Source organism: Microtus oregoni, unplaced genomic scaffold (genome assembly GCF_018167655.1).
Source record: "Microtus oregoni isolate MIOR12 unplaced genomic scaffold, Mior012 000029F_ref0000214, whole genome shotgun sequence".
NCBI classification, from domain to species: Eukaryota; Metazoa; Chordata; class Mammalia; order Rodentia; family Cricetidae; genus Microtus; species Microtus oregoni.
The window spans coordinates 25504747-25521093 of NW_024543088.1; the positions used below are offsets into that span (position 1 = coordinate 25504747).

Consider the following 16347-nt stretch of genomic DNA (forward strand, 5'->3'; position numbering starts at 1 on the left):
GCTCTGGAAGAGCACGGCCAGAGCCTGGGCGCATGAGAGTTTGACTGAAGCTCTACTTGGCTTCCCAAACCCAAGCGGGATTAAACCAGGTTCCCTGGGGTGGAGACTCAAGGCAGCTGCCAGGGGCAAGGGGCGCTGCTCACTGGCTGCTGTCCCTCACTGGGCTGGCCAATAGTGAAATGGGGACTGCCTGTCCCCATGAGTACCGGTCTCACTCATAAGACCAGGCCATTTTCTCCTCATTTTTGTCTGTACGGTAGCCAGTAGATCTGACTACACCAGAAGGTAAGAATAGTTCTACTAAATTCCTGGTTGTGTGCATATAAATGCCAATTCTGGCTGGGCTGTGTTTAGATTTTGCTCTCCACAGGAGTGTAAGGATGGATGTAGAGGAAACTCAGACCAAGGAAACACCAACTGGGCTAGATAGGCACTGGGCTCTTCATCTATTGTTCAGAGTTCTAAGAGAATTATCTCTTTTGGTCCAAATGCTTGAGGCTATGCTGAACTTTGCTCAGTACATTTGATAGCAAGGTGCTCACTGAGAAAAAACAAAAAAACAAAACAAAACTTGGAGTTAGTGAAGTGGGAGGCTTCATCCACAGATGCAATTCCGATGGAAAAAGGGATATCTCGCCTCGCCGCTTTATGAGTTAAGATGATAAAGAAGCAGGCAGAGAGACAACTTGGGGAAGCCACGTTGAGTTCTGAAGTCGGACGAGTTTAGAATCCATTTCTACTGCTTAGCTCTACTCAGCAGATATGAGCAGAGTAGATGCCATAGAACAGTCAGGACTGAGGGGAAGAAATGGGTGTGGTCTTGCTGTTGTCCGAAGAGCTGTCAGCATGAGCCATTGAGGATGCTTGAGGGGACTGGGTGACACTAAGAGGTCTGGAATATAGTGGCAATCTGGACAGAAAGCCATATTTTGAAAGATGTTTTCTGACAGAAACTTTGGGCCTGCTTGGTCTTTGCCAAACCCAATTCTTGTCCCAGTGAACATGGCATCAGGACCCTGGTGGTAGACGGGTAAAGTGGGGAGGGTTGGGAAGTTCAGGGAGCCTCTTTTGTGTGTCATGAGATGTAAGTCCTCTTATCTGGAGAATTTGTTTTAAGACAAGGGCACAACCATCTCACTCCTTGTGACTCCGTTAAAAATGAGGGCAGATAATTTGGTCAGATGGATTTTGTGAGCAAGAGGGCTAGTGGAAGAGGTCGAGTGTAGCTTGGTTCTTGGAGCACTTTGGTTCCCAAAACTTAACAAGAGATCCTCGATGCCTCCATCCCCATGTCTTGAGGAATCCTGAGAGACACGGCTTGCTTCTTGTCTTGTGCACATGAACATGTGTGCAATTGCACATGGAAGCCAGAGGCATCTTTCTTAACTTCCACTTTAATTTTTAACAGGAGAGACAAGGTCTCTTACTGAACCTGGAGCTTGATGAAGAAGGCCAAACTCATTGGTCATGGAGCTCCAGGGAGGCTCCTGTCTCTGACAGGCTTTGACATGGGTTCTGGGGATGGAAACTTAGGTTGTCATGGTTACACAGAAAGTACTCTATCAACTTCATCTCCTAAGATCTCAGAATCTTATTTGTGTATTTGTGTGTATGCGTGCGTGTGTGTGTGTGTTGCCTGTGTACCGGTACTCTCATTCTGTGCCAGGCATGTGATGGTCAGGGGACAACATTTGGGAGTCAGTTCTCTGCTCCGATCTTGTTTGAGGCAGTTCTCTCTTGCTGATCCTCCCACTCTGTGTTTTCCAGGCTGCAAGGTCCATGAGCTTTGGGATGATTCTCCTGTCTTCACTCCCCTTCAGCCGTAGGAGTGCTGTGGTTACAGAGGCAGGCCACTGCATCTTGCTTTTCATGTGGGCTCCAGGGATTGGACACAGGCTGTCATCCTTGCCCAGGAGTGCTTATACTGAGCCATTTCCCTTCACCCTCATTTTTGTCTTTTTAAAAAAGGTTTCGGAGACAAATGTTCCCTTTGCTTGTCCACCCAGAAGACCAGCAGCTCCATGTGCTCTGCTGAAGTTAGGGGACCAATACATTTGGTTTTTTTTTCTTTTGTTTTTTGTTTTTTGTTTTTTGAGACAGGGTTTCTCTGTGGCTTTGGAGCCTGTCCTGGAACTAACTCTGTAGACCAGGCTGATCTCGAACTCACAGAGATCTATCTGCCTCTGCCTCCCGAGTGCTGGGATTAAAGGCGTGCGCCACCACTGCCCGGACCGATACATTTGGGAAACAAGAGGTTCAATCAGGAGCTCATCCTAAAGACTTCATGAAGGGATGCTCTGCTTTTCCAGTTTCTTGAGAACGTGTTTGTTTGTGTGTGTGAGTGTGTGTATGTGTGTGTGTCTGTATGTGTGTGCGCATGTGTGTTTGAATGTGTGCATGTATGTAAGGACATGAGAATGTAAACAGCTCTTCTAAGGCCGAGTGAAAGCTTCCAGATAATTGTCTTAGGAACTAAACAGGTGAACTAGACAACTCCTGGTCCTGTTATTTATGATTGGGTTGTACTATTGTGAAATTGACAATATTAACCCGTCTTATGTTTTTATTTATTCTTTTGTGGTACTGAGGATGGAATTTAGGGTTTCACAGAGGCTAAATGAGGGTTTACCATTGATCTCAAGCCTCGGTTACCACTATTGATCTTTAAGAAGAATGGCTATTTCATGTCATTCAACCCAAAGACTGCATGATCTTTTTGTTGTTTTTGTTTTTTGAGACAGGATTTCTCCGTGTAGCCCTGGTGTCCTGGAACTCACTCTGTAGGCCAGGTTGGCCTCAAACTCAGAGATCCTCCTGCCCTTGTCTCCTGAGTGCTGGGATTAAAGCCACGTGCCACCACCACCCGGCTAAGACTGCATGTTCTTAAGGTAACATCTTGGCTTTTTCAAGTCTCAGGTTCTCCTGTTTAGCACAGTAAGAAGCAAGTACTGGTATAGGAGGGTTAAATGAGATAAAGTCTAAAAGTACTTTGTAGTGGTTGTGGTGGAGCACACCTTTAAACCCAACATTAAGGAGGCAGAGGCAGGGGGATTTCTATGAGTTCAAGGCCAGTTTGGTCTCCATTGAGAGTTTCAGGACAACCAGGGCAACATAGGAGACCCCTGTTTCATAAAACAAAAAGAAGTACCTTATGTAAACTCTACCTCACAGACTTGTCACCAGTATCAAAGTGTACTCGGGCTCCTCATCTCACAGGAGTCCACTGAGCAGGTTAGGACACTGGGCCCAAGACCTGTGGGTCATTTTAGAGGCGGTGCTGCAATCCATGATGGTTTCTAAGTCGGAAATCTCTCAAGGCTCATCTTCCTACTTTCTCAACTTCCCCTATTTTGTGCAGTTATGTTCCTTTCTTCTTTCATGAAGGTGAAAATAACCAACATGTCCAACCTTCTAGCATGGAGCCGTCCCAACCGGACGTACGAGGTGCACCCCCAGCCTTTCAGTTTCTAAAACCAACGGTGGGAGGACTCTTGGGGTTCCTCTTGGCTCTGGCATTTCTCGTGGCCTTTGTTGGCTGGCATTGAAATCATATTTAGTGACCTCTTCTCTCAATGTAGCCATCTCTGTTAGTCCCATAGGAAAGCCCAACTTTGCGTTTCACAAGATTCTTCCGTTGTTACTGAAATGCTAGTGGGTCAAAGTGGGATTTCACATCTGTTTCACTATTGTGTGGTCCTTTAGGGTCCCTGGAACACGGAAACCATCCTTTTGCATGACTCCCATGGAGTTTGCCGGTGAGGCAACTATAGGGAAGGCCAGTATGGTGATCTGGTTCTACTTTGTTTGTTTCTTATGATTAGGCAGAAATGACTGAACCTTTCTGGCCCCCAGATGTTTCACATGGAGCCCTCCCCCCTGGTGCTGTGTGGGTGAAATAAAATGCCAGCCTTCCAGAGCAGGTCATCCATAAACACTGGTCTGCTTCCATTGTCTCATTTATGAGTATAGCAGATCATAAGGTTATAAAACACTCCCTACTTTCTGCCTGCTGGGTCTCATGATCATATGTCTAGGCAAAGAGCTTATAGCCAGGGAGGGAGACATGGGCAGAACAAGGAGGGGGCTAGCTGAGAAGCCAGCTTATTTGATTTGCAATCTTCTGTCTCTAACCCACCACCGTGGGGGAGTGATGCTAAAAGGCAGGGTACTTGACTTTAGTACTCTCTTGACTGTGTCGGAGAGTGTGTTACTAGGTCAGGGCTTGACTTCCAGCTCTCCTGTGTTTAGCTCTAGCATCTTGGACATCACCCAAGCACTCAGAAGTCCCCTCTCCTCACCCCTAAATCAGTGCAGACATATCTGACAGCCATTGCTCACCAGCTTACTCCAGATGCTCCGGGATGCATGGTCTGTCAGTTGTCATTTAGTCTTCCAACAAAAACGTAAAGGGTGAGAACTGGTTATTTGCTTGTTGTCTGTACCTGAGTGCATGGCTCCCCGACGACCCCGTATTGTCTCCCAAATGGTCGTGATGGTTAAATGAGATGACAGGACCGAGACTTTCCAAATGTAAAGCATTATACACGATCCTCGCCATCTAGCTTCATGGCCTACCCCAAACTCATGACCTATCCAAAACATTTTTTTTTCAGTATCATGCTCTAACCATAGATGATGTACAGTACTCAGTTCCAGGCAATAGTGTTCCCCCCCATAGAAATAGAAATCTTTCAAAATCAAAGTGTAACAATTGCTTTGTTTATGTAAAGAACCGAAATAATTTCAAATTAAAAAACTGGATAACCTTCAGTGGTTATCCAGAGCTGACTTTCTACCCAGAATCAGGTGGAAATGAAGCCTTCTTCAATTAGGAGCTGTCCTTAGCAAATGTTTAGGGACTTGAGAGAGAGCCCAGCAGTTAATGCGGGCAGAGACATCTTGCAAAGGACCTGGTTCACAGCTGTCGGTAACTCCAGCTCCAGGCGATCCAAGCCTTCAGCCCTCCAAGTGCGCCCGGACACAGATGTACGCCCCCAGGCATATTCAAATTTAAAAAAACAATAATAAATCTTAGAAAAAGAAACATCCGAGGATATGTGCCGTTTGGCACCTCTGCCCCTTGCCACTCTCGTGGATCCCGGAACAGCTGCACCTGTGAGTAGAGAAAGGTGCTGGGTACACAGAGGCCTTGGGGGAAGAATGTGTTCTTTTAGGTGAGAAAGGATGATGATTTCTTCAGCAGAAAGGGAGAACCAGAAAACTCTAGGGGTCTGTCTTTGCCTCCCTTCCCAACATTTAGGTAAGTCCTGGACTACCCTTTATCCAGAGGGTTCTCCTTAACTGCCGGCATTAGTCCACACGAATTCTGGATTCTTTCTTGTTTCCCGCTGGAAAGATTGGCACGTCATAGACTCTTACTTCTTCGCATCTAGGGGGAAGAGCAGAGTTAAACTTCTCAGGAGTGTGGTTGCTGAGGCTGTAAGAAGAAAGGGCAGAGACAAAGCAAGATAGACGACATCTGTAAAGCTTCAAAGCAAGGGCTAGTGAGATCGCTCAGTGGGTAAAGGTGCCTAACCTAATGACTCCAGTTCATTCCCCAGGACCCAATTGGGGGAAGGAGGGAGCTGACCCGCGCAAGGTGCTCTCTGACTTCCGTGGGTACATACCCACAGGCACGCGCGCAGGAACACACACACACACACACACACACACACACACACACACACACACACCTACTGACCAACCTGCCTAGCTAGCTGACTGACGGTAATAAAAAAGTTTCAGGACAAGCATTCTCTCTAAATACAAGAGGGACATCTGGGGACTTTCCTCTGGTTTTCTCTAACTTGTCTCTTTTGCTCTCGGGACTAGTCAGACCTAAAGTGCTTCATTTTCATTTCCCTGTAGCCATTGAGACTATGCTTCTGAGCCCTCCAGATTCAGTAGATGGCGACAAAGGCCCACAGAGACGCCGCGAGGCAGTCTTGGGGCCCGCTGGTGCACTCTGGGAGCGGCACTTGATTCAGGCAGTTGTCTCTGGCCCTCTCCTACTACAGTAGGTTTGGAGCTAGGCTGGGTTACATGAAACACTTTCTCGAGACAGTATCCTCCACAACAAAACCAAAAAAGTTCAAATAAACAAAAATGCAGAAGAAACACATTGTGATGCTGGTAAGTAACCAACAGAGAACACTCACAGAGATACTTAGTGAGGGGTTTAAGAGATAGCCATTTAATAAATTATACAGTTTATTAGTGACTGGAGAATGGAAACCATTTATTCTGCTCACTGAACAACATCTTTTGGTATTACTGTTGAGACAGAATCTCACTCTGTAGCTCCTACTGGACTGGCAATGCAGATATTTTAGATGATGATTATAAACACAAGAAATGACAAAACCGAAACAGTGTTTCAGGTGAAGAATGATTGTTGCTATTCTTTAAGAATAAACATATCCTTTAGAGTTAGTTACTTTCTTTCTGTAGTCTCCAATGAGTGTGTGTGTGAGTGTGTGTGTGGGTATTTGTGTTTGTACACACAAGTGCTCACAAGTGTACATGTGTATATGAAAATGAGGGGGAAAAGAAGAACCAGGGAGTGAGAAACTGTCTAGAGTTGAATGGAACAACCAGAAAAACCCAGGACAGGATCTCAGAAAGCTCCCTGTGCCTGGGCCTGTGTTCAGGACGAGGAGACTAGAAGCAGATCATTCCTGCTGCCTGTGAATGTACAATCTGGCAGCTAACCGGGTTTATGTGCAGGCGATTATGCTATGCAGTGCAAATTTCAGAGAAGGAATCTAAGTGAAGGCCTTCTGGGGGAGTAGGGACAGAGATAGTCACTGAAGGCCTTCCAGGACAGGTGAGGACTGGGGTAGCCATTGAAGAACTTCTGGGAGAGGTGAAGACTGAGGTAGCCACTGAAGGCCTTCTGGGGAGGTAAGTATTAAAGGTGCAGATCTTTGGAATAGACTCCACTCAGGGATGGAATGATGCAGGCTGATTAGCTGTAGTACTGTGTGCATCTGCCCTTCCCATGGCTATACACTTGTTGATTCTAGGGCTCAGGATGCTGCTCCAAACTGTCCTGCTGCTCTTAGTTCTGCACTGTCATGCTGAGGTTACCACAGCTGAAGAACCAGGAGTCCCGCTCCCTCCTCCCAAGGGGACTTGTGAAGGTTGGATGGCAGGCATCCCAGGACATCCTGGCCACAATGGAACACCAGGCCGTGATGGCAGAGATGGTACTCCTGGTGAGAAGGGCGAAAAAGGAGATGCAGGTATGATCCTGGGCAGACTGGGGCTTTGCAGAGTGTAGGTAGAGACTGCTCGTTTGTTCCTGGCTGTCCAGACCTGAAATAATCACAGAGAAACTGTATTAATTACAACACTGCTATGCCTATTAGCTCAGGATTCTCATAAAGTAACTCTTAAATCTTAAATTAGCCAATTTCTATTATTTTATATTTCACCACAAGGCTCATGGTTTGTCTCCTTTGGTGGCTACATGGCATCTCTTTGACTCCGCCTACTCTATTTCTGTATCTTTTTCAGTCTAGCTATATTCTGCCCTGCTATAGGTCAAAGCAGCTTTATTCATTAACTAAAAGAACAACACATATACAGAAGGACATCCCACATCAGCAGGATAAATGATACCAGTTACTAAGGCCCAGACACAGGCAAGAAGCAAAACCTTTCTTATCTGGTTCATAAGCATCCCGGAGCTTGAGTTGTCCTCTTTGAGTGAGATGAGGTGGTATCTACTGAGGTATCTACAACTTCCCTCCATCTGCCTCTCCCCCCTGCCTACCCATGTCCACATTCCCAATGAATTCTTCTTCTTCTTACCTCCTAATTCTTGCTCTATCTACTGTCAGCCATCTGTCCTTTCTGAACACTCCTGTAGCACCTGGCAGCTTTTAGAGAATGCTTGGTTTAGTCAGGAAGACAAGTCTAATGTACAAGACTCTGGGTAGTGGTTACGAGGACAAAGTGTCTTCCAACACGCCAATCAGAATGTGTGCAAAGACTGAAGGTATGGAATACAGAAGAAGAGCACCAGAGAGGATGCAGATTCATGATCAGGCTGTACTGAGGAGACTGGACTTGAGCCATCCCTCGAAGGACGACTCCAGAGATTAGAGGAGGGAGGACATTTGGACGGAGGGGTTAGAAGGCAGCACATGGTTGGTTAGCCAGTGCACAAAGGACGGGTTGGGCAAGTTAACTGTGATGGATACTTACAGGAGATGAATTTCTGGAGGGGTGGTCGGTATGGAAAGGTATGAGATGAAGGAATGAATGGACGAATGAGTAGATGAATACATCATGATCAGAACATCTTCTGACCCCAAGTGACTACTACTAACTCAACTACCAGGCCCAATCAAGCAAAGAACAATAAGCCAGGATGAACTATCTAGCGAGAAAGTTCTCTATATTAATCAGTTTGCTCATCTATCTTTTAATTCATTCATAACTTTAAAAATCATGGTTGGAGATGAACTTGTGGGAACCCACCGGGGTGTGTGAAGTGGAGATGACATCTTTCCTTGTCCTGCCACATGGATGGTGGGTGGAGGCCCTGGAAACCGTCTGGGCATCTCTGTTCCCAGCAGTCACAGAGTTCTTCTCCCTTTCTAGGTCTTCTTGGTCCTAAGGGTGAGACAGGAGATGTTGGGGGGACTGGAGCTGAAGGGCCCCGAGGCTTTCCCGGAATCCCCGGCAGGAAAGGCGAGCCTGGAGAAGGCGCTTACGTGTATCGCTCAGCATTCAGCGTGGGGCTGGAGACTGGAGTCACGGTGCCCAATGTCCCCATCCGCTTTACTAAGATCTTCTACAACCAACAGAACCACTACGACGGCAGCACTGGGAAATTCTACTGCAACATCCCCGGGCTCTACTACTTCTCCTACCACATCACAGTGTACCTGAAGGACGTGAAGGTGGGCCTCTTCAAAAAGGACAAGGCTGTTCTCTTCACCTACGACCAGTACCAGGAAAAGAATGTGGACCAGGCTTCTGGCTCTGTGCTCCTCCACCTGGAGGTGGGCGACCAAGTCTGGCTCCAGGTGTACGGGGATGGGGATCATAACGGACTCTATGCAGATAATGTCAATGACTGTACCTTCACTGGCTTCCTCCTGTACCATGATACCAACTAACTCAGAGCTCCCAATGGCCTAAGTACCCCCAAGAATCAAGGAACAGTCAGCAGGCTTCCAGCATAGTTTGAAAGATTGATTTTATTGTTGAGTTTGAGGGTTCTGAATATTATCCGCATGTGTACTCATTCATTCATGAAATGGCTTTATTAAAAAAATCATTTCTGTGTTCTTAGTCCAGAAAAAGAAGCATTCCCTGGTCTCTGCAAGTCTTACATAGTAGCAATAATAGAATAAAAATAACATTTAGGGGGAAGCTTCACAATACTCTCACTAATGCTATTTTGTGTTCACTGTTTCTCTTGATGGTCACACAAATCCTGTGTATACTGTATATATATGAAATACAGTATTTCCTCTTTTTACAGTTGGGGTCTTTAGGCTGAGTTTATGAATGTCTAAAGTCTTAAATGTATCAAAATGGCAGAGCTAAAAGTGGAGGCCAGAGCAGGGTCTGTTTCCACTGGAAGTGTAGGTTAAAAGGGCCAGTTCCTGTGAATGTTGTTAGTTCTCTGCCTGGCTCCACTCTGGCAAAAGAAGATCATCACCCAAACCTCACTCAAGAGATTTATTGGGAGGGAAGAATCCAGGAGCCGGAGGGGAGCAGAGAGAACACTTTCGCTGGGGAAACCTTCCCCTAGCGGAGCAGAGTTGTTACACTCTGGGGGACCTGAGCAGAATTGTTTCACTGGGGAAACCTTTCCCTGCTACGTTTACAGTGACTGAGGTATTCCTTGGCTCCCAACTGCCAGGGTACCTTTCTATCCAAGTTGCACGGCTTACTGGAAAGTACCATTTTTCAAAACCACATGGTTGTTTGGAGTGTTGGTAGAGGTCTCTTGACCACCTCATTTGAGGGTCCATCAAGACTTCTCCTCAGTAGAGCTTTTTCAGAGAAGATACAGGTCCTATTCCAGCTGGATAGACACTCATTGAGTCCTTCCCCACTCTGCCATCTGCTTCTCTGCATCTGTGCTCATGCCCTTCCTTCCAGCTAGGGAAATCCCTTCCACCTCCACCTGTGAGTTATTTCCTGTCCCTCCAGGCTGCCGGGATAGGAGATTTTCTGATGTGTCTCCTTCCACTCTGTTCTGTGTTTTTCCACAGATGAAAATCTCTGTGTGAGATGTGTTCTCCTTAGCCTAAAAGCAATTACCTGTTAAAGCTGACCTCCCCAAGCTGGGCAGTGGTGGTGGTGGTGGTTCATGCCTTTAATCCTAGCACTCAGGAGGGCCAACCTGTGAGTTCGGGCCAACCTGTGAGTTTGAGCCAACCTAATCTACAAGAGCTAGTTCCAGGACAGGCTCCAAAACTACAGAGAAACCCTGTCTTGAAAAACCAAACCAAACCAAACCAAACAAAACAACAACAACAAAAAAAGCTGAGCTTCCCACCACCGAATCCTCCGAAGGTCCTTGATGATTGCTTAAAAACAAGCAGTCTCCTGAATACCAATTGCTGTAAGTGGAGACTGCACTTTTGGTTCCCCGCCACCCAGACTTGAATAATCACACAAAACTATATTATTTACAACACTCTTTGACTGATAGCTCAGGCATATTCCTACCTAGCTCTTATGTTTTAAATTGACCCATTTCTATTAATCTGTGTATCACCACAAGGCTGTGACTTACCTACAGTAAAGTTCTGGCATCTTTCTCCTTTGGCAGCTACATGGCATCTCCCTGACTCCACTTTCTTTCCTTGCTATCTCTGCTTGGATTTCCTGCCTTGCTAAACTCTGTCCTGTCATAGACCAAAGTAGCTTCTTTATTAACCAATGACAATAAAACATTCACAGCTTACAGAGGGAAATCCCGTATCACATTGCTATCCGTAATTTATTTCAGTTCAGTTTCTACAGTACTCATTCTTACCCAGAGAGCTATCTCATTCAGAAACACTGTGATTTTAAGACCCCAGCCCCTGTTCAAATGGACAGCTTCATCCTTTCCCGCTGAGGCTAAAGATGCCTGTGCTTTCTAAACACCCACAGAATTCTCCATCAAAAAAGTCATTTCAGCCAGAAACACAAAGCACAGAAGAATTTGCCTCACCCTTTCCCTGAGCACTGACAGGGTGGAGGAAGAATTTGCACTCCTGAATATTAATTCTTACTTTCCAAGACTTACAGGTGGGAGGGCTGGAGAGATGGCTTTGTGTTTACAAGCATTTGCTGATCTCATAGAGGACCCGGGTTCTGATGTCAGCAGCCATACTGGACAGCTCATAATTTCAGTTCCAGGGGATCCTATTACCTTTTCTCGTTTCTGCAGACACTTCATGCTCATGGTGCTCTTGAATATATTCAGGCACACATATATACACATAAAATAAACAAATAAGCCTTAAAATACAGGTGGTTCTCTATAAGAGGCAAAGTCCTTTGCTAACTCTGCCTTAGGAGCTGTTAAATACACTTGGCCCAAGATCTTAGTTAGTGCTGGCCTTTGAAGGAGCACCTTGACACACTGCCTGGCTCTCAGTGTGTGTTGAGGATATGAATAGGCCTCCTTGGCTTCCCTGTTTTATAGTTCTATAGCCCTTTGTTCCTTCTATCTATAAGCAGTGGGCATACGCAGCCCCTGGGCAGCCACGTGTTACTGAACTAACCCAGAGCTCCCACACGCTAGTCAAGTGCTCACCATTGAGCTGTAGCTCAAGCCCTGGATTTGGATATTTTAAAACTGATCCTTAAAACCAAGAGATGTTTGGAATTGAAAAAAAAAAAACCAACAAAAAACAAAATGATGACTTCAAATGATTTTGTTTTTACGCTCATTAGTAAAATCTCTTGTATAAATTACAAAAGGCGCTACAAATGGCTCACAGTGGTAGACTTTCCCTTAGGAGGAAACTGCTTGAATGGAACACTCTAAAGGCTTAGGGTAAGAATAAATAGCTCTGCAAATGTGGCTTTGTTTTCAAGTTTAAGTTCTGGATGATTCCCTTTGGTAAGGACGCTGGAGGCTTGGTCTTTTAAAGTGCTCGCTTATGGTTGTTTTCTACAAGTAAAGATCCTTTCCAAAGTTACAAATAAAACTATATGCTGTGCACCACTTCTGTGTTTATTCTGGGGGTTGAGAGAAGGATAAGCATTATGTTTCAAGTGGCTGAATACTCAATCTCAAACAAGGCCGGCAAAAATTAATGTGGCACTTGCCCAGGACCCAGCAAGACTATTTCTGTGCTCCTTCCCTTCCCCCATGCTGGTCTCTCTAGAATAGTTAGACCTGTTTTCCTCAGTCCCTCCTTCTAGCTCACCACAGTTGCCCAGAGCGAGCACGCCCCTAGTTCGGTCTCTGCCTTTCTTCATAGAGCTGGACCCCAAATCTTCCCCCATCTGCTAGTCCAACACCCACGCAACCGACCCACTGCATCAATCTAGGACTAATTGGACATGAACCTAGAGATCCAACAAGTACTTCTGATCTAGGATTAGTGACAGTCTGAAGCCTAAAATTCAGAATGATCCAAAACCAAGCATCATTCTGGTCCAAACCTATCAGATTGAGGCAAGAGCAACCAAAGAACCAAACATCCACCCAACAAAAGTAAGATAAGATATCTACACCAAGAAATACCATGGATGCAGATGGTTGGATGCCCATTCCTAGTGCAAAGGCAAAAATGTGAACAATCAAGACAGTATGCCTTCTCCAAAAGCCCACAACTCCATGGTGATATTCCCTGAGAAAACCAATTTATTCAAATCACAAAACAGTGATTTCAAAATAGCAATTATAAATTTGTTCAAGGACTTAAAAGATGTGAATAAATTCCCTACTGAAGGCTATAAGTGTACAAACAGTTGAATTAAATGAGGAAAATCATTTAAGAAATAAAAGCAGAATTTAGCAAAAAAAAAAAAATAGAATCACTAAATAAAAACCAAACTGAAATTTTAAAAAAAATGGAAACCTCAGGTGTAAGCTTCAAAAACAAATTAGAAGACATAGAAGAGAGCATTTCAGGTTTTGAGGATAGAGCAGAAAAAATAGATCAGTAAGACAAAATGCTAAATCTAAAATAAATTCCAGGCACAAAACATCCAGGAAAGGGCTGGAGAGATGGCTCAGTGGTTAAGAGCATTGCCTGCTCTTCCAAAGGTCCTGAGTTCAATTCCCAGCAACCACATGGTGGCTCACAACCATCTGTAATGAGGTCTGGCGCCCTCTTCTGGCCTGTAGGCATACAGACAGAATATTGTATACTAAATAAATAAATAAATAAATAAATATTTAAAAAAAAAACATCCAGGAAATCTGGGACACTATGAAAAGACAAAACCTACAAATTAGTTATAGAGGATGGAGAAGAAAATCAGATCAAAGATATAAAAATATTTCAAATAAAATCATAGAATTTTTTTTTTTTTTTGCCAATCTAAAGAAAGAAATGTTCAGCAAGGGGCAAGAGGCACACAGAACACCAAATAGACAAGACCAGACAAGAAAGTCCTCAATCCTCAAGACACATACTAAGCAAAACAATGTGCAGAACAAAGAAAGGATATTAAAAGCTGCAAGAGTAAAAGACTAACTCACATAAAAAGAAGGCCCATTAGAATAACACCTGCCTTTTCAGTGGAGTCTCTAAAAGCCCAAAAGGCCTGCATGGATGTTCTACAGCTCTGAAAGGCCATAGATACCAACCAAGACTATTATACCCAGAAAAACTATCAATCACAACCAAGGGAGAAATAAAAAACATCTCATGATAGAAACAAATTTAAACAATTTTTTAAATCAACCCAGTTCTACAGAAGAAACTAGAAGGAAAATATTAGTATGAAGAGAGGTTAAACACACCCAAGAGGACACAGGGATAAACAATCCCAGGGCAGTTAATTGACAGATAAAAGAAAAAATACTACCATAACAAAATAGTAAGAATTAATAAACCCCGCTGAATAATAACTAGCAATGTTGATGGCATCTATTACCCCCCAAAGACACAAACTAGCCTTCTGAACTAGAAAACAGAATTCATCTTTCTGTTGCATTCAAGAAACACACCTCACAAATAGGGACAACCTTACCTTAGAATAAAACGATGGAAAAGGGTGTTCTAAGAAAATAGAACCAAGAAGCAAGCAGGTGTAGCTGTTGTAGTACCTACTAGAGTAGTCTCCAAACAAAAACCAACCAGGAGAGATGGGGAAGGACCATATGTATTCCTTGAAAAAAAATCCACCAAGATATTATACTTTTAAACATTCATGTGCCAACACAAGGGCATTTAAGTTAAAAAAAGATTACATATTAACCCTAACAAGTGATATTGATTTCAGTATCCCACTTTTGCCAATGGACAGGGAATCCAGACAAAAACTAGACAGAGAAATGATGCAGTTAAATAACATAATAAATTAAACGGACCGAACAGACATTTACAGAACATTCCACCCAAAGCTAAAGAATACATTTTATTCTCAGCAGACCATAGAACTTTCTCCAAAATTGACCATGTATTGGTGAACAAAACAAGACTTCACAGACAGAGGAAAACTAAAGCAGCACCCTGCATCTTCTCTGACTAGCAGAGGTCAAAGGTGGACACCAGCAACAGAAACTGCAGTAAGCTCATGAACTCGTGTAAACTAAAGAACTCACTACTAGAAGAAAACTGAGTCAAGGTAGAAATAAGGAAATTAAAAACTTTTTTAGAATTGAATGAAAAAAACATATCTAACACAATGGGGCATATGGAGGCAGTTCTAAAAGAAAAATTCATAGCACTAAGTGCCTACATCAAAAAATTGGAGACATAGTATAACTTATCATAAAATAATAACACACTTGAAGGCTCTAGAAAAGTAAGAAGAAATAATACCTCAAAAAGAGTAGACAGGGGCTGGAGAGATGGCTCAGTGGTTAAGAGCACTGCCTGCTCTTCCAAAGGTCCTGAGTTCAATTCCCAGCAACCACATGGTGGCTCACAACCATCTGCAATGAGATCTGGTGCCCTCTTCTGGCCTGAAGGCATACCTTCAGACAGAATACTGAGAATACTGTATACATAATAAATAAATAAAATCTTTAAAAAAAAAGAGTAGACAGGAAGAAATCAATTTAGGGCTGAAGTCAATGAATATAAACAAGCCAACAAAATCACAAAGAATCAACGAAGAGCTGGGTTTTTTTTTTTTTGAGAAAATCAACAAGATTTCCAAGCCTTTAGTCAAATTAGCAAAAAATATATAGAGAAGATACAAATTAACAAAATTAGAGATAGAAAGAGAGACATTACAGCAGCTATCAAAAAATTTCAGAGACCCATAAAGGCATACTTTAAAAACCTGTATTATACCAAACTGGAAAATAAAAAAGAAATGGATAAATTTCTTGATATGTGACCTAAAAAGCTAAACCAAGAGAAAACAAACAATTAAAATAGGCCCATAATCCCGAGTGAAATAGAAGAAGTTATTAAAATCTCCCTCCTCACAAAAGGCCCAGGGCCGGATGGATTCCTCCCAGAATTCTCCAGACTTTCAAATAACTGATACTAACATGCCTCAGATTATTCCACAAAATAGAAACTGAAAAATTATCCTGGTACCCAAGCCACACAAAGACTTGGCAAAAGATTATCCAATATCTCTTATGAATATAGATGCAAAAAAATTCTCAATAAAATCCTTGCAAACTAAATTCAAGAACACATAAAAAAATCAACCATGATAAAGTTGGCTTCATGCCAGAGATGCAGGGATGGTTCATTTATTGATGTAAATCAATAAATATAATTGACTGCGCAAACAGACTAAAAGACAAAACCCCCATGATCATCTCATTAGATGCAGAAAAAACCTTTGACAAAATCCAACACCCTTTCATGATAAAAGTTCCTGGAAATCCTAGGAATATAAGGGTCATACTTCAACATAATAAAGACAATTTACACCATGCCCACAGCCAGTATCATCTTAAATAGAGAGAAATTCAAAACATTTCTGTTAATTAGGAACTATACAAGGGAGTCCACTCTCTCTATACCTATGCAATACAATACTTACAATACAATACAAGTCCTAGCTTGAGCAATAAGACAACTGAAGCAGATCACGGGAATACAAATAGGAAAAGAAGTCAAAGTATTCTTACTTGCAGATGACATGATTTTATACATAAATAACCCTAAAAACTCCACCGGGGAAACTTTAACAACTGATAAATACTTTCAGCAAACTAGCAGGATATAAAACTAACAC

The 16347-nt window shown here is 43.3% G+C and overlaps 1 protein-coding gene across 1 annotated transcript; it reads left to right on the forward strand.

Moving 5' to 3' along the window:
- Positions 1–218: 218 nt before the first annotated feature.
- Adipoq (adiponectin, C1Q and collagen domain containing) lies at positions 219–9300 on the forward strand. Its single transcript, XM_041678319.1, has 3 exons — positions 219–285; positions 7026–7244; positions 8611–9300. Exons 2-3 carry the CDS (start codon positions 7034–7036, stop codon positions 9129–9131), a joined length of 732 nt encoding a protein of 243 aa, XP_041534253.1. The 5' UTR covers positions 219–285; positions 7026–7033; the 3' UTR covers positions 9132–9300.
- The last annotated feature ends 7047 nt before the right edge of the window (positions 9301–16347 follow it).